An 18,521-nucleotide genomic window follows, 5' to 3' on the forward strand; every position below is an offset into this window, starting at 1 on the left:
ATTTCATGCCCCCCCCACTATCTCAGAGCAACCTCCCTCTGAGCTCGTTCTCGTCAGCGCGTGTGCACCAGTATTATTGTGAACGCATACTTAGCAAAAATACTTAGATTACTTACATAACACTCCGAAATACAATCAATGGTTTATAAAGCACAATTACCTCTTGAGAAGAAATGTGGCAAGCTCTGCATCCAGCTTGAGCCCTTTAAAATCTTGTAGATTTTTCCATCTTTCAAATGCCGGTCCGATATTGATCCTAGTTTTATTACGGTCACGGTGGCTTTCTATCGTTGTTTCCTTCTTTTGATTTGTTGTTTTCCTAGCTCTAGTTGTTAACCGAGGAATCAGAAGTTTGTTAGTGAATGTTCTCTCCGCCATCACGCTGCGTTCAAACCAAAACACCTATGAACTTCATGCGGATGCACGTGATATTGTAACGCGGGACAGGCAGATTTTGCACAGCCCTGCGCAGATTAGACCAAATGAACCGGGAGCGGTGGATTTTTGCAAAACAAATAACAGGCTCTAGGTGGAGCTAGAACCGCGGGTTTTTTTCTTAAAGAGTCTAATTTATGTTGTTCTAATTTATGTTGTTCTATCGGAGCATAGTGTTTGGTTCAGTGAATATGATAAAAAATATGATCAAATAAGTTGCCGACCGCAGCTTTAAATGTCATAATTCTGTATTGTAACTAATTTGTAAATAATTTAATGTAAATAGTTTTTAAATGATTTTATACTTGCCTGTGTTCTGCTGTTTCACTTTCTCTTTATAAGGGCGTTGTGTCCAGGACAGGTTAAAATCAGAGATGTATAATGACAGAGCAGACTGCAGCTAAAATTCATCAATAGACACATTGATTTATTCACATTTAACACACTTACAGTATCACATCTCTCTTTTAATAACACATTTATTTATTTTTTGTATTTAAAGACCCTCTCACTGTTTTTCTAACCTGAGAGAGGATTTTGTCGCTCAGAGCCGCTGCATCAACACGGGAGAGAAATTTCAGTCTCAAAATGTTTTTTTTTCTTAAAACACCTAAAACACAGCAAACACAAACTCAACAAGTATATACATATTTAAGCAAAACTTTACAAGAGAGCAAAACAAACAAATGAAAATCAGAATATTTATGGAAAAAATCTCATCTAACTGTAGAGAATTATGTATCAGAAATTACTTTTTCCATAGACCTCCATCTCACACAGAGTGAGATATCCAGGTCCAGGTAGGATCACATTCACATAACGTCCCTCCATTCCATCACACGCATAACTGACGGTACTGGCACTGGCAGTAAGACCAGATACTACAGCACATCTAGACAAAGAGAAAATCAATCAATCTCTGGAAGTCTTTAAATAAATCAATATGTATGCATTAAGTTAGCAATAAGGTACGAGAAGCTGTGCTGTATTGTGAACAAGTATTGTTACTGTTAGAACTGTTGGGTGAAGTGATCATAGCCGTGTTTTATCATGAATAAATTGACCAATCAGAATCAAGGATTGGAACTAACTAATTTATAAAGTCACAATATGCAATATTTGGCTGCCAGATGTCACAATTAAACAATAACAAAGGCGTAGCTTGAAGAAGTTGTGTATATGGGTGTGCCGTGGAGTTAGTATTTGTATCTGTATAAATCCCAAATTATTTGTTTTGAATTCTGATGGAACCAGAAGTGGGTGGGGCTTCAACCAGAATTGTATCAAATTACATGAAATCTAGTAGGGGTGTAACGGTACATGTATTCGTACCGGACCGTTTTGGTACAGGGCTTTCAGCACTGTAAACGTTTACCAGGCTGCTTACGTGCCACGTCTAAAAGCGTGTGTTAAACTTACTTAGTTGCAGATGGGTTCGTTAGTTTAAGTCGCAGCTTACATTGGCGACACAAGCAAAGATTAGGAGAAACGTGCAAAAGATAACAGATGGCCATTAGGGCTGGGCCGGTTTGGATTTTTTCTTACTGCAGTCGGTAATCAACAAATTCCCACGGTTTTGCGGTTTATTGGCAAGACAACGAGTTAAATAACATGCATGACTTATTTATGTTCAATGAACATGTGCAAATTACTTAAGGAACACATAAAGTGAATATTATTTCCTTCCACATTTCTTCAATTTCAACATTCAACAACTTGAACAATTAATATTATCAGTTAAAAAAAATGTAACGCATTGTGCGTGTCCACACGTACGTGCCTACAGACATTTCGCCACTTTTCTATCCTTAATTTATGAATGGCCTGTAAATGACGCAAATTATTGCTGCCCTGACGGTCTGGTAAAATAACCATTTGTATGAGAAATCACTTGTACTGCATATGTGTCCGTGCTTGAGTATAGCTTGGAAGCTGCACAGAGACGCGTGTGTGTGCGCAAAATGACACGATCTGTCTCTCGCGCGCCCGGGCATTCCGCGTCTGTCTCGCGCACGTTCGGGCAGTCCGCGTCTGTCTCGCGTGCACGGGACCGCTTGTGTCCTAGACACTTACCATAAACATCTGACTTTTTCCACAAATGGAGAAAGAAGACGCAAAAGCAAAACTTTTTGAAATGTGTACTGCTGTAGAAATGGCCACTGTGGTAGGCTAGATGAAAAAGAGACGATCTAACCTCTTTGGATATTAATCCTCGGACTGATCGCGTGCTCTTTATGTTGCGTGACAATTTATTAATGTATGAGACCTGATTCTGTTGTTGATCTGTTGCGGCTGTTTGCACGTTCAAATTAAATAAAATGTTTGTATTGCTTTTACCGAGTCACAGACAACGTCACCTGTATTTCAACTCAATGACAATTTAATATTAAAATCATATCAGTTAGCGGTTAATGTTCTGTTAACAAGCTGCGGTTGTTTAAAAGCTGCGTGTATAACATCCCCATATATACACACAATTGCAGGCCAATGTTTCAAGTTTTTTTATTAATTGTTAAAAAAAGTTTATAGTAATAAACAACCTGCAGTTTAATGTTTGCATTTTTCCCTTTTTTTTTAACCGAACCATGCCTTTAAACCGAGGTACGCACCGAACCGTGATTTTTGTGTACCGTTACACCCCTAAAATTTTGTATTTAATATTATAATATATTTAAAAAGTAGCTGTAAATAACTGTAAACATAACTGTAAATAGCTATCTAATAATGATAATACAAAAGTAAAAAAGGCTTTCCAGGAAAATGTTCTTCTATAAATATATAAACATACAAATATATCAAATGAAATAACAGACCCTCTACTTTCAAACAAACAAACAAAACTGGAAAAAAAGTTTCTTCCTATCTTCATTTGTTCTCTTTTTATAACCTCTCTAATATGGGTAGGTTTCTTCAAAAATACAAATTTTTAAGCAAAAAGCAGAAATAATTGCATTTTTGTAATTTGTTAGAGATCAAATTCAGAATCTAGTGGATACACTAAATTACCATAAAAACTTGTCAGGAAAGCATTATTGGCAGGGAAGTCTTTCCTCTTAATGGACGAGATAACTTGTCAATGGCAAGGAAAGAGTTAATTCAAACTTCATTTTTATGTTAATTGCAATTCTTATAATAGACTCAAGTGTCATGCATCGAGCGTGACAGTCACTCATTTCGGTCTTTTGTCACGCACTCCTGCCACACATTGTATTTCTCACGCAGAAAAACTATTTATAATATATTTAATATGACGCAGCGCACAAAACTTATCTGGTCGAGCCACTCTCACAATGGAAACCGGCAGGAATCAAGCACGTCTCCCCTGGAGCTCTTAATCGAGCCCGCCACTTATAAGCCCATCAAAAAAAAGAAATAAGCTACACAATAGCCAATCAGACAATAGCACTATTGTATCTGGGTAAGATTTAACGCAACAACCAATGAAAAAAAGCATCCTGGAATTGTTCACCATCTTCCTCGTTCACCCACAGAGGAAACCACTGGAGCTCCGAGCATCACTTTGAGCACAAAGTAAGTAATGATCTCCTGTTACAACAAATTCACAACTTGTTTGACACAAACAATGACAACAAGCCTTAAATGGCCTAGCGCTCTTGTATATTAAAGAATTACTATCAGAATACAATCCATCACGTAAACTGCCCTCACAAAATTCTGGTCACTTAATTATACCTAGAATATCATAAGTGTCTAAAGGTGGTAGATCCTTTTCCTACTTGGCCCCTAAGCTCTGGAATGATTTACCAAATAATGGTTGAGTATCAGACACATTTGATCAATTTAAATCTAAACTTAAGACATTCTTTTTTAACAAAGGATTCACATTAAAATGTCCAGTAAATGTACTTTTCCCGCAGTAGCTATTTGGTCTAGAACAAAGCACTCACATACCTCATATGGGTAATATACTATTGCCGCAATAGTTAGCCTGTCTGGAACCGAGCTGACTTAAACCACTATGATGTATTACACTTGCATTACATGTGAACGGCCCCTACGCTAATAGAACTCTGTTTTTGTTTCCCTGTCTCGTCCTCAACCCCGAGAACAATGAGCCAAACAGACCCAGTTCCTGTTGCTGTGAAGGTCATCGCACCACTGATCTACTGACTGTCCTTCAACGTGATGACCAGGCGATGCCCGACCAACAACCACTGGCTAAACCAGTTTAATCCGCTTACCCGCCTCCTATCCCTACCGTATCTATATATACATAAATATATATTAATTCCTCCCAAGGGTTTTTGTCCTTCTAGGAGTTTTTCCCACTGGGTTTTCTCCTAGGGGTTTTTTTCGTCCCAGGGAGAGTCAGCCAACTTTGGCTTAACTTAGCACTTTACTGTATACGTTACATTATTAATACGCTCGGTTGTACGGTTTAACCTTAGCCGCTATATTCTACTTCTTATATTATCTATTGATTTTCTGTGTTTGTCACGGTAGGAAATCCAATGTTTCCTCCGTGTCATGTTTTGTGTTTGTGTTTGTACTCACGTTGTGTCCATGTGCTCGTTTGATTAAGTGTTGTCACCTGTGTAGTGATTACTCGCTCCAGCTGATCCTCATCACCCATCAGCTACATATACTCACTCATCTCTCTTCCTGTTTTAGATCCTCATTCATGTTCCAGCCACACTGTTTGGATTATCGTCTCCCGTGTTCGTGTGTTTGGATTAGTGTTTCGTGTTGTCGTCTCCGTGTGAGTGTCCCGGTCCGTTTCTGGTTTCATCCATTGGCCATCTTCACACTCACCACCGACTTCACCAACCAGCACTTCTCACGCCACCGTAGACCTTCGATCACCATCGCCAACATCCTGGACTCTGTCATATGTTCTATTGTTTCACTGCCTTTACCATTATTTATAATAAATCTGTGTTGATCGCCTGCGCTTGCTTCCTCCACTTTATTGTGTCGTTACAGAAGGATCTGACCATCATGGAAGCAGCAGGCGATCGCTCCCCATCTCATCTGGAGGAGTTTTTACAACGCACCGTGAGTCGTATGGATCGTCAAGAAAAAGCGATAGATGAGATGGGTCGAGCTTTCCAAGCGATGGTGACGAAGGTTTCCGAGCTCGCTCTCCAGGCTCAACAACATCTTCCACCGCCGCCCACTGCGCCCCCCACACCGCCGATCACCACTGGGGGTGAGCCAAGATTTTGTCGATCATTTCTTTCTCATTGTTCTCTGCACTTCGCCTTACAGCCCCGCACATTCACCACTGAGGAGATGAAGGTGGCGTTCGTACTTTCCCTACTCACGGGGAAGGCTGCCCTCTGGGGGACGGCGGTGTGGGAGAACCAAGATCGCTGCTGTGCTTCGTTCCACACCCTTTCGGAGGAGATGAGACGGGTTTTCGACCGCTCCGTCGCCGGGAGGGAGGCGGCCAGGCTTCTAGCGGACCTACGGCAAGATGATAGGTCCGTATCAGACTACTCTATTGAGTTCCGCACCCTGGCGGCGGAGTGTAAGTGGAACGAAGAGGCCCAGTGGGATCATTTCCTGCATGGGTTGGCTGACCGCATCCAGCAGAAGATTCGAGCCGTTGAACTTCCCTCTTCACTCAACTGACTTATTGACCTCACTATCAGGATAGACAACCGGCTCGACCAAGCAGCCAGACGGAGGGGGAGGACCACTCGCACAACCAGTCCAGAGGTTCAGCACCGGCGGCCAGAGGTTGCGGTCAGCCCACCTGGAGATCTGGAACCCATGCAGGTGGGGCGAGCTCGGCTCTCCCGGGAGGAGAGGATCAGGCGGAGATCCCTTGGACTGTGTTTATACTGTGGCAGCCCAGAACATCACATCCAGCGCTGCCCAGTAAAAGATCAAGCCCGATAGTAAATCTGAGGCTACTATCGGGTGGGATCTCTGCCAGGAAGACCTCATCAACATCGACACTTCTTCCGGTGAGACTACGGTGGTCCACCCACACACTGGATCAGCACGCTTTGGTGGATTCTGGGGCCGAGGGTAGTTTCATGGACATCATCTTCGCACGTAAGATCAAGATTACTCTCACTTCCCTCAAACACCCCATTGTACCTTTTGCACTTGATGGACACAAGCTTCCAGTCATCACTCAGACCACCATTCCTGTTTCACTCATCACATCTGGTAATCATACAGAGAAGATTTAATTCCTCATCACAGACTCACCTCAGACTCCCATTGTTCTCGGTCACACTTGGCTCCATAAACACAACCCCAGGATTGATTGGCGTCTCGGATCTGTGGTCATTTGTCTTGTCTTTTGTCTGCTAGTGTTAATGTTTCTGAGTCTGTGTTTCAGGGGGAAGCAGTGGATTTGACTAACGTGCCCGCGGAGTACCACGACCTGAAGGAGGTGTTCAGTAAGTCGCGGGCTGATTCTCTTCCTCCTCATGGTCCCTATGACTGTGCAATAGAGTTATTGCAAGGTACCTCTCCGCCTAAGGGCAAGTTATATTCCTTGTCTATTCCAGAGACGGCGGCCATGGAGAAATATATATCCAGTTCTCTAGCAACGGGGTTCATTCACCCTTCCTCTTCTCCAGCGGGGGCGGGGTTCTTTTTTGTGGGGAAGAAGGACGGATACTTGCGACCTTGTATTGACTACCGAGGGCTGAACAACATAACGGTAAAGAATACTTATCCTTTGCCGCTTATGTCTTCAGCTTTTGAGAGATTGCAGGGAGCGTCCATTTTCACTAAATTGGATTTACGTAATGCTTATCATTTGGTCCGTATTAGGGAGGGGGACGAATGGAAGACTGCATTTAACACCCCTAGAGGCCATTTTGAGTACTGCGTGATGCCTTTCGGTCTATCCAACTCGCCGGCAGTCTTCCAAGCACTCGTTAATGACGTGTTGCGAGACATGGTCGATCAGTTCATATATGTTTACCTGGATGACATATTGATTTTTTCTTCGTCTCTCCAGGAACACGTGCAACACGTACGATGAGTGCTTCTGCGGTTGCTAGAGAATGGATTGTTTGTCAAGGCGGAGAAATGCGTTTTTCATGCACAGTCTGTTTCTTTTCTAGGACACATCATTTCGACTGAGGGTGTTCGCATGGATCCTGAGAAGGTTAAGGCTGTGGTAGATTGGCCATCCCCAGAGTCTCGCAAGGCCCTGCAGAGATTTCTGGGGTTCGCCAATTTTTATCGGCATTTCATTCGCAATTTCAGCCAACTAGCCGCACCTCTGACTGCTTTGACCTCCCCTAGTTTGAAGTTCAGGTGGTCAGACGCAGCTGAGGCTGCGTTTGCCAAACTGAAAAGCTGCTTTGTTTCAGCTCCTATTCTTGTCACCCCTGATCGCTCACGTCAATTCATAGTGGAGGCCGACGCGTCAGAGGTGGGGGTAGGAGCAGTGTTATCCCAGCGCGCATCCTCAGACGGAAAGGTTCATCCTTGCGCGTATTATTCTCATCGTTTATCTCCTGCGGAAGTTAACTATGACATTGGCAATCGGGAGTTGTTGGCCGTCAAATTGGCACTGGAAGAGTGGCGTCACTGGCTTGAAGGGTCGGGTGTACCTTTCATTGTATGGACGGACCATAAGAATGTCGAATACATTAGAACTGCTAAAAGACTTAACTCCAGGCAGGCTCGGTAGGCATTGTTTTTCGGTCGTTTCGATTTCACACTTTCTTACCGGCCGGGTTCCAAAAACATCAAACCCGATGCTTTATTCCGTCTTTTTGAGCGTTCCGATCGTACTGCTACTCCCGAGCCCATTTTACCGGAGACCATCATTATCTCCGCGCTCAGATGGGAGGTCGAATCGAAGGTTTTGACTGCCTTAGAAGGGGTAACGCCCCCGGCTCGTTGCCCACCGAACCGTTTATTTGTACCGGAGGGGTTACGGTCAGACGTTCTCCAGTGGGGTCATTGTTCCAGTGTTGCTTGTCACCCAGGGGTTAGTAGAACTAAATTTCTAGTCAAGCAACGATTTTGGTGGCCTGGTATGGCTCGTGATGTCCACGACTTCGTCTTGGCTTGCTCGGTTTGTGCTGTTGGTAAGACTTCCAATCGACCTCCAGATGGGTTACTCTTACCGCTGTCTGTCCCTTCGAGACCCTGGTCCCACATCTCGCTAGATTTCATTACCGCCCTCCCACCCTCTAAGGGTAATACGGTGATTTTAACCGTAGTGGACCGGTTCTCGAAGGCAGCTCATTTCATCCCTTTGCTCAAATTGCCATCAGCCAAGGAAACAGCGGTAACTGTCATTGACCACGTCTTCCGTATACATGGCCTTCTGACAGACGTGGTTTCTGACAGGGGTCCCCAATTTGTGTCCACATTCTAACGAGAATTTTGTAAATTGTTAGGGGCGACTGTTAGTCTTTCATCCGGGTTCCATCCCCAGAGCAATGGTCAAACCGAGCGAGCCAATCAGGATGTCGAAAGGGCATTGCGGTGTTTGGCTTCCAACAATCCTTCATCGTGGTGTCAACAACTCTCAATTGTGGAGTACGCACACAATTCTCTGCCAATGTCATCTACGGGCATGTCTCCATTTAAGTGTAGTTTAGGGTACCAACCACCTAATTTTGTCAGTACTAAATCCGAGGTGTCCAGAGGTGTCACCGCACATAGAGCTCTGCTCCAGGCAAGGTCGCGCACCAAGGCTAAGGCCGATCGCCACCAGTCGAAGCCTCCCGTTACGTCGTCAGTCAAAGAGTGTGGCTTTCAACCCAGAACATTCCGATGCGTTCCAATTCGAATAAGCTTGCTCCCAAATTTATTGGCCCGTTTTCTGTTACCAAAATCATTAATCCGGTAACAGTGCGTCTTAGCCTTCCACCGGCGTACAGGAGGGTTCATCCCGTGTTTCATGTGTCCAAAATTAAACCGGTGATTTTTTCCTGTCTTAATCCGTCTGCCCCGGTCCCCCCCCACCTCGTATCATTAATGGGGAGACCACATATTCGGTTAATCGTATTCTGGACTCTGGACGGAGGGGACGCGGTTTTCAGTACTTGGTGGATTTGGGAAGGTTACGGTCCGGAGGAGAGAAGGTGGGTTCCTGCTCGGGACATACTGGATCACCGCCTTATTGATGATTACAATCTTCAGGTAAAGCAGGCTGGGAATGCCAAGGGGCGTTCCTAGGGGAGGGGGTACTGTCACGGTAGGAAATCCAATGTTTCCTCCGTGTCATGTTTTGTGTTTGTGTTTGTACTCACGTTGTGTCCATGTGCTCGTTTGATTAAGTGTTGATTACTCGCCCCAGCTGATCCTCATCACCCATCAGCTACATATACTCACTCATCTCTCTTCCTGTTGTCAGATCCTCATTCATGTTCCAGCCACACTGTTTGGATTATCGTCTCCCGTGTTCGTGTGTTTGGATTAGTGTTTCGTGTTGTCGTCTCCGTGTGAGTGTCCCGGTCCGTTCCTGGTTTCATCCATTGGCCATCTTCACACTCACCACCGACTTCACCAACCAGCACTTCTCACGCCACCGTAGACCTTCGATCACCATTGCCAACATCCTGGACTCTGTCACATATTCTGTTGTTTCACTGTCTTACCATCATTTATAATAAATCTGTGTTGATCGCCTGCGCTTGCTTCCTCCACTTTATTGTGTCGTTACAGTATTCTCCTCTACATCTTCTCATGTAAAGCTGTTTTGCAACAATCAACACTTGTGAAAAGCGCTATATAAATAAAATTGAATTGAATTGAACTTGACTGCTGTTAGAGAATGTTTCCCAGAGAATGTTTCCCAACTTTTTTTTCAATACACATATTTCAAATGTGGTTATTCACATGAAATGTTCACCAGACACCAGATGTGCAATAAAGTTAAATGACATAGGAAAAAAGTAAGGAACCAGTTGAAATCAATAAGTATTTAGAAAGTAATTATATATTACATATCTGTGCAAATTATTATCAGCTGGGTTAGTAAATTGATGAGCTATAAAAATTATATTTGTTACCAAGGTGTCACACAAGAAACATCTCATGGTGGGTAAAAGCAAAGAGCACTAATAGAGCACCAAGACAACATATTGATGGTATCAGATACAGAAATACTGTATTTCAAAACTTCTAAATCTTTCTGTAAGCACCATTAACCACAAGTATAAGCAACATCATCCAAAACATACACAGAGAAAATCAGATATATGACCATTGCCTTGGGTTTGTATTTTAATGTAGTATAATGTGATATTGTATGTGTTGTATGTATTGTATTGTTTGTCTTTTAATATTGTAATTCTGTAACAACATCCTGCCCAGGGACTGCAGATGCAAATGAGCTCTATAGCTAACTCTGGCACAGCACTGTTGTTGTGCGTTGTCCCTGTACAAATAAACAAACAAATAAATCAATCAATCAAAATAAATCAACCAGCCACGCACTTTACCGAGAGATTCTTAAGAAAAATCTGCTGCCATCCACCAGGATAATGAAGATGAGATGTGATTGGACCTTCCAGCAGGACAATGATGCAAAGCATACAGCAAAGGAAACTCTCAATTGGGTTCACATAAAGGAAATCAAGGTGTTAAAATGGCCCTTTCAATTATCTGACTTGAATCCAATTGAACATGTGGATACATTTTCTAACATTTTAGTAGCCCAATTTACTAACTAACTTTCTAAATACAGATTTCAGCTGGTTCCTTGCCTTGATGACTAGCTTTCTCTTAAAGAGCCAGTAAGATGCAAATTTTAAGCATCCTTATAAGCTTATAAGTATGGAAGCCCGTTTCCGCCATGTTGTAAAAAAATAATAAAATACAATTCTGACTTTGAGATACAACGTCAGAATTCTGAGATACAAAGTCAGAATTCTGAGATACAAAGTCAGAATTCTGAGATATAAAGTCAGAATTCTGAGATACAAAGTCAGAATTCTGAGATACAAAGTCAGAATTCTGAGATATAAAGTCAGAATTCTGACTTTATATTTCATCTATATCTGTGTGATTTAAGTCGTTGCTAAGGTATTATGGGTGGTTGCTAGGCTGTTTCTGTTGCATTCTGTGTGTGTTTTAAGTAATTGCTAGGATATTATGGTTGGTTGCTAGGCTTTTGCTAAGGTTTTTAAGTGGTTGCTAGGGTTTAGCTATGGTTTTCTATGTGATTGCTAGACAATTACTACGATATTATAGGTGATTGCGAGGCTGTTGCTCTGGTGTCCTATGTGGTTGCTAGGCTGTTGCTCTAGTGTTATTTGGGGTTGCTATGCTATTTCTCTGATTTCCTGGCTAATTGCTACACTGGCAATTGCTGTGATATATATCGGTGGTTGCTGGCTGTTGTTGTGGCATTTTGGTTGGTTGATATGCTATTGCTCTGGCTTTCTTGGTGATTGCTAGACTGTGAAGGTTGTGGCATTTGGTGTGGTTGCTAAAATTGCTAAAATATTATGGTGGATTGCTATGAAGTTGCTAGGATATTGTGGGTGGTTGCTAGGCTGTTGCATTCTATGTGGTTGCTAGGTTGTTTTTAGGCTAGGGTATTTTAATTGGTTGCAAGAATATTATGGTTTTCTTGGTGATTGCGATGGTGTTGCTATAGCATTCTGGGTGATTGGTAGTCCTTTTCTATGGTATTTTAGGTGGTTTATAAAATTGCTAGGCTGTTCAGGGTGGTTGACAGAGAACTGCTATTTATTTAATAGGGTGTCTTTGAGTAAATGATAGGCAGTTACTACAGTACAGTGCTATGGGTGGACCCATTTGGACATCTTCTCTAATAAATTATAAATAGATTTCCAAATGATTTCATCACACCAGTCTGTCTATTTAAGGGCTTATTGCAACCATAAACACCTAAGTTTATCTTCAAATGGTGTCTTTGATGACGGTATTTTATAAAAATGAAGGACATCTTTTTTTGACATTCCTATTCTGACACTCAACAGCACAACAATACATTTTCTAGTGAGTTATCTTGCCCGTTTCACCCGTGTATATTTCATTTTTACTGTTTTTCTGGCACCACATTGCGCGTGCAGCTTGCAGTGACGTAACTGTGACATCTACTCGCAAATGGTCTATAAAAAATACAGCATGTGCTGGACATTTTAGATCACTCTTATTTAAAATACCCTATCGATTATATAGCAATGCTCTGTCAATCGCCAAGCTACCCAGCAACTCGTAACACTAACAGCCATCCATAATACTGTAGCAACTACCTATCATTTACTCACAGTCACCCTATTAAATGCATAACAGTTCTCTGTCAACCCCCTGTCATAGCAATTTTATAAACCACGTAAATATCCTAGTAAATAATCACCCATTATGCCACAGCAACACCATCGCAATCACCCAGAAAACCATAACAATACCCTAGCAACCAATTAAAATACCCTAGCCCAGCAACAGCCTAGCAATGACATAGAATGCCACAGGAATAGCCTAGCAACCACCCTTAATATCCCATTAACTTCATAGCAATCCACCATACTATCTTAACAACAGCCTAGCAACAACCAGTATAACCATAGCAACTGCCTAGCATTCACTCAAAACACCCTAGAAACAGTATAGCAACCACCCATTATACCCTAGCAACAGTCTAGCAATCATCCAGAAAACAAGAACAATAGCATAGCAACCAACCAGAATGCCATAACAACAGCCTAGCAACCACCAGTAATACCCTAGCAACTGCCAAGCAACCTCACAGAATGCTAGAGCAACATCATAGCAACCACCCATTATACCTTAGCAACAGTCTAGCAGTCACCCAGAAAACCAGAGCAATAGCACAGCAACCACCCACAATACCCTATCAACAGTCTAGTAATTACATAGATTTCAGATGGAGAAGCATTTACTACACAGAGCCCTAGTTCACTGAGAAGCTAGGCAAAATCGCATAGATTATCGGAGCCGATTTTCCTCAATTATGAACGTGATTTTGCCTAGCTTCTCAGTGAAATACAGCTCTGTGTACTAAATGCCGCTCCATCTGAAAGCAGGTGATGCCGATTTAATACTAATCAAGGAACCGGCTTTACTGATGAAACACGTATGAGAATCGCAGGTGATTTTGCACAGCCCTAATAGCAACCACCCATAATACCCTAGCAACGACTTAAAACACACACAGAATGCAACTGAAACAGCCTAGCAACCACCCATAATGCCCTAGCAACAACTTACAATAAACACAGAACGCAACAGAAATAGCCTAGCAACCACCCATAATACCCTAGCAATGACTTAAAACACACAGATATAGATGAAATATAAAGTCAGAATTCTGAGATGCAAAGTCAGAATTCTGACTTTACATCTCAGAATTGTGACTTTGTATCTCAGAATTGTGACTTTGTATCTCAGAATTGTGACTTTACATCTCAGAATTGTGACTTTACATCTCAGAATTCTGACTTTACATCTCAGAATTGTGACTTTGTATCTCAGAATTCTAACTTTGTATCTCAGAATTCTGACTTTGTATCTCAAAATTCTGACTTTATATCTCAGAATTCTGACTTTATATCTCAGAATTCTGACTTTATATCTCAGAATTCTGACTTTACATCTCAGAATTGTGACTTTACATCTCAGAATTCTGACTTTACATCTCAGAATTGTGACTTTACATCTCAGAATTCTGACTTTACATCTCAGAATTGTGACTTACATCTCAGAATTCTGACTTTATATCTCAGAATTCTGACTTTATTTCTCAGAATTGTGAGATATAAAGTCAGAATTTTATTTAATTTTTTTACAACATGGCGGAAACGGGCTTCCATATTATATAAGTCCTGGACAACAGATTTAAATCCATGCAAGGTCAAAAACACTGTAATTTTCTCAAAATCTAAATTTAAAATTACCCCATTTCTCAGAGATCCCCAAACAATCGTGTGAAGCCGTTCAACAACTCAGTCTGCCTAAACCCCACCTTTCAGTAGCCTACTCTGCTCTGATTGGAGAGCAATGATAACCGGATATGACACCATTGACAGGGGACGAAGGAGGGACATTTTAAAGTGTTAAATATGCTAATTTCTCTGGATTCAAACATTGCTAAAAACATGTACATACGCATGTGAACAAAATATATAACCCTCTGATATTTGGATATTTTCATGCAAAAATTGTGTTAATAAACTGATTTTATGAATAACTTTACATGGGATTGTTGTTTCCATTGTTTTCCAGTGAGTCTCCGATCCGAATCTCTGCTCCATTGGTTTCCTCAAGATAACCGTCTGATCTAGCAGTGATGATTATTGTAATCATCCCATAATAATCCAAGAGATCCAACCTCCACCATGGTGTAGCTTCAAGTCCAGTACTGGAGCAACAGGCATCAACTGATCCATATCTTATACCATCTATGGCTTTTTCAGCTACCCTAGTGTTATATGTTGATGGCTGTATTACCGTTCCTTTACGTGCTAAATTCTCTAAAGAAAAAAAATATGTTTAAATCAGTGGATCAGTGTTTATATACACGTGAGGTCATAAATTTACACACATCTTAAGCTGCTAAATGTTACTATCATTAAAAAATTATTGCATGATTTTTAAAAGGTATCAAGAACAAACTCTAATACTATAATACACACTATAATAACTAAATTTACAACAAATAATCCAGTTCTCAAGTTTACATGAAGTAGGTTTGATTCTGTGCAATATTACTCAGATAATCAATGATTGTTTTTATGGTTTGTATTCTGTTCTGAGACATTCAACTGCCCACTGGTCTTCAGAAAAACCCTCAACACAACCCATATTAATTATATATAATTACAGCATGTTAAAAATGTCACAATGTAGGTGTGAGTAAAAAATTGCCGTTTTAGGTATGTTCTTTTAAATGCAATATGCTGACATGTGAGTGAGTACACCCTAAGGGCGGTATTATCCTCTTCTGACATCACAAGGGGAGACAAATTTCAATGAGCTATTTTTTCACATGCTTGCAGAGAATGGTTTACCAAAATTAAGTTACTGGGTTGATCTTTTTCACATTTTCTAGGTTGATAGAAGCACTAGGGAAGCAATTGTAGCATTTAAACATGGAAAAAGTCAGTTTTTCATGATATGTCTCCTTTAACTCATTCACCGCCATTGATGAGTTATCTCGTCAATTATGAGTTAATATTTAACTAATAAATATGCCTTTCTGGACGAATTTCAAAGTGAAAGTGTAATACCGCTTTTATCCACTTGATGGCGCCAAACCGAATTTATCCAAAACAAAGTTAAAAAGATTTAATGATTGATTTTAAATGCCTTCATGTTTGATAGTCATTCTGAGTCTGATCTCTAACATAAATTCCTTAACAAAAACGCAATTTTTTAAGCTTTTTGCTCAAAATGTTGTATTTTTTAATTAAAATATCCATATTTCAGTGGTTAAATTAAGTGGAAAAAGTAAATATATAATGAAACATTTTTCCCCCCCATTTTGTTTGTTTGTTTGTTTGTTTATTGTTTGTTTGAAAGCAGAGGGTGTGTTCTTTAATTTGATATAATTTGTATGTTTATATATTTATAGAAGATAATTTTTTTCTGCAAGGAATTTTGTGAAACTTTTGTTAAAATCACAAAAATGCAGGTGGGCAACTTTTCTCAAAAAGGCTGGCGGTGAATGAGTTAATAAAGCAATATGGCTCAAGTGTGATTAGGGCAGAGATGTAATTACAGCCGTGATGATATAGAGTTATATTACACAAATCCAATAGCGATATTACTTTTATACAATCATTTGATGGCAGAAGTTTGAAAAAAAGAAAACTAGAAAACAACAACAGAGTAACACACAGTAACCCGGATGCTGCAACTCATTTTAATATTAGGTACAGTTTAGTAATACACAAAATTAAATATAAATATGTCTTTTAATAACATATATGACGTTATATTTACAAATGATTAAATTAAATAGTGTGTTCGTGACATTTAAACATCTTGTCTTTTCTTAAACCGGAACTAAATGTGTTTGTCTCGCAGAAGGTCAGCATTCATTATAAATTAGCAAATAAAAGATTTTAAATCAATATTTAACCTACCTTACTAACGCGGTAAATAGGCGTGTAATAACCAGGACAATGTACAAGCAGCAGGTTGTTATTGTAAAATAATACACTATCAGGCCTTATTTCTGCATATGAAGTGTCAGATCTCACCTGTATCATAGACCTCAACCTCACCGATAGAGAGATAATCTGTAAGTCCAGCCATGAACAGATTTATATAACGTCCCACCATTGCACCACATGAGTAACTGATAGTTTGACCAAATTGAAAACCTGAAGTTACAGCACATCTAGAATGAGAGATAATCAGTTAATCTCTAGAAGTGTTTAAAATGATATCTATAAACTGATGTCATGAATAACTTTACATGGGATTGTTGTTTCCATTGTTTTCCAGTGAGTTTCCAATACGAATCTCTAATCCATTGGTTTCAGAAAAGTAATCATCTGATCTAGCAGTGATGACTACTGTACTAATCTCATAATAATCCAAGAGATCCAACCTCCACCATGGACTCAATTCATAATCAGTATCAGAGAAGTATGCAGCTGCACCTGGCCCATATCTTACACCATCTATAGCATGTTGAGCTGCATAGATGGAATATGTGGATGACTGTGTAGGTGTTCCTCTACGTGCTAAATTCTCTAGAAAATAAATCAAAGACAGTTAAACAGTCAGTGTGGAGGTAGAAAAACATCTGTTATAATCTACTAATGATATCTGAATATCATCAACCCTCATGTTCAGTATAGACCTTTTGCATGTTTGCATACAGAGATGACGTTTTTTGTGGGGCAGAAATTGACAGCTCTGCAGTAGTGGTGTGAAGTGTTTTAGCGTTAAACTGTGATTTTTATAGATCTGGTGTTCTGTCGAAGTCTGTTTCCCCTATGTTTCTCATTAGTGTAATGTTTCTTGTAACATTTTCACCAAGTTACGTTTATTTTTTAGATAAATTAAAAGTTTAAATGGCTTGGCTACTGATATGTGTGCATGCATTTAATGTATATGTATTTTCTTTATTGGCAAATAAACTATTTTTACAATATAAATCGCTAAAGTACATATAAGAGCAATACTATCATGTATGCAGTATAATATCATTTATTAAATATTCCATTATTTTCCTGTTTTCAATAGACCCCTTCAATGTTTGTAAACATCGAACGCCTAGGTTGGATGAGTGCGCAGCATGGGGTCAGAAAAATAAACGGCTAATAAAAACTGATCATACAATACAGGCTTTCTAATTTAATCTAAAAGGGCTGATAAATGATGACTTACCTAAAATGAAGTTCGCACTACAAACACAAGCCTCTTTGATCTTTGCATTGTTCCAGTATGCACGTTTAATTGCAACCACATATGTCGCCTATTTTTTTTAATGGATGAGATTCTGCAGGAATCCTGAAAAACTTAACTGCAGAGCTGGTGCGATTTTCACAGCCCACAACGCAACAAGTAGGTGATTATACTCTTTGGATTCAACCAAACAATACGCAACTTGATTTATTGATTGATTGATTCATTCATTCATTGATTCATTTATTGTCATTGTAAGAAAATACAACGAAATTTAAATTTGCATAAAGTAAGAACAAGCTCAAGCAATAGGTTAACAATAATAATAATAATTCATAAATATCTCAATATTTGCGCTCTACCACGCATACGTCCAACACCAACGTTATCAGCAACATAATAATAGGCCTAAGATTTTTTGCACAGTCCCAGTTAACTGGTTGAATTCATGGCACTGTTTAGTGTAATGATGGCCTTCGAGTAAAAACTGTTCAACAATCTAGTGGTGCGTGTTTTGAGTGTTCTATATCGTCTTCCAGAAGGCAGAAGTTCAAAGAGATGATTAGCAGGATGAGAATAATCTTTCAGTATGTTTGTTGTTTTCTGAAGGCAGCGCGAGATGTAAATGTCTTCCAGAGATGGTAGTTGTGTGTTGATTATTTTCTGGGCAGAGCCTGTTTGTCCGCTACAGAGCTGCTACTGTACCACACCAGGATGTTGTAAGTCAGGATGCTCTCCACGGAACAACGGTAGAAAGATATAAGCAGCTGTTGTGACAAATT

At 40.2% G+C, this 18,521-nt stretch overlaps 1 protein-coding gene across 1 annotated transcript; it reads right to left on the reverse strand.

The window, feature by feature from the left end:
• Positions 1–724: 724 nt before the first annotated feature.
• On the reverse strand, positions 725–16,665 carry LOC141352844 (fucolectin-like). The gene is made up of 5 exons (XM_073858856.1): positions 16,584–16,665; positions 14,576–14,852; positions 1,188–1,327; positions 960–1,045; positions 725–835 (listed from the first exon to the last, which is right to left on the reverse strand). The coding sequence occupies exons 1-5, from the start codon at positions 16,663–16,665 to the stop codon at positions 725–727; spliced, it is 696 nt and encodes a 231-aa protein (XP_073714957.1).
• Between the last annotated feature and the right edge of the window lie 1,856 nt (positions 16,666–18,521).

This window comes from Misgurnus anguillicaudatus, chromosome 21 (genome assembly GCF_027580225.2).
Source record: "Misgurnus anguillicaudatus chromosome 21, ASM2758022v2, whole genome shotgun sequence".
Taxonomy (NCBI): domain Eukaryota; kingdom Metazoa; phylum Chordata; class Actinopteri; order Cypriniformes; family Cobitidae; genus Misgurnus; species Misgurnus anguillicaudatus.

What these genes read in the sequence shown, in the direction of transcription:
- LOC141352844 (XM_073858856.1), bottom strand. Translation starts at nt 16,665, where the DNA reads ATGGTGGGACGTTATATAAATCTGTTCATGGCTGGACTTACAGATTAT. An exon ending in GGTTGAGGTCTATGATACAG is followed by an intron (nt 14,853 to 16,583) that starts GTGAGATCTGAC and finishes TTTTTTCTTTAG; the next exon opens with AGAATTTAGCACGTAAAGGA. An exon ending in AATGGAAACAACAATCCCAT is followed by an intron (nt 1,328 to 14,575) that starts GTAAAGTTATTC and finishes CTCTTTGTCTAG; the next exon opens with ATGTGCTGTAGTATCTGGTC.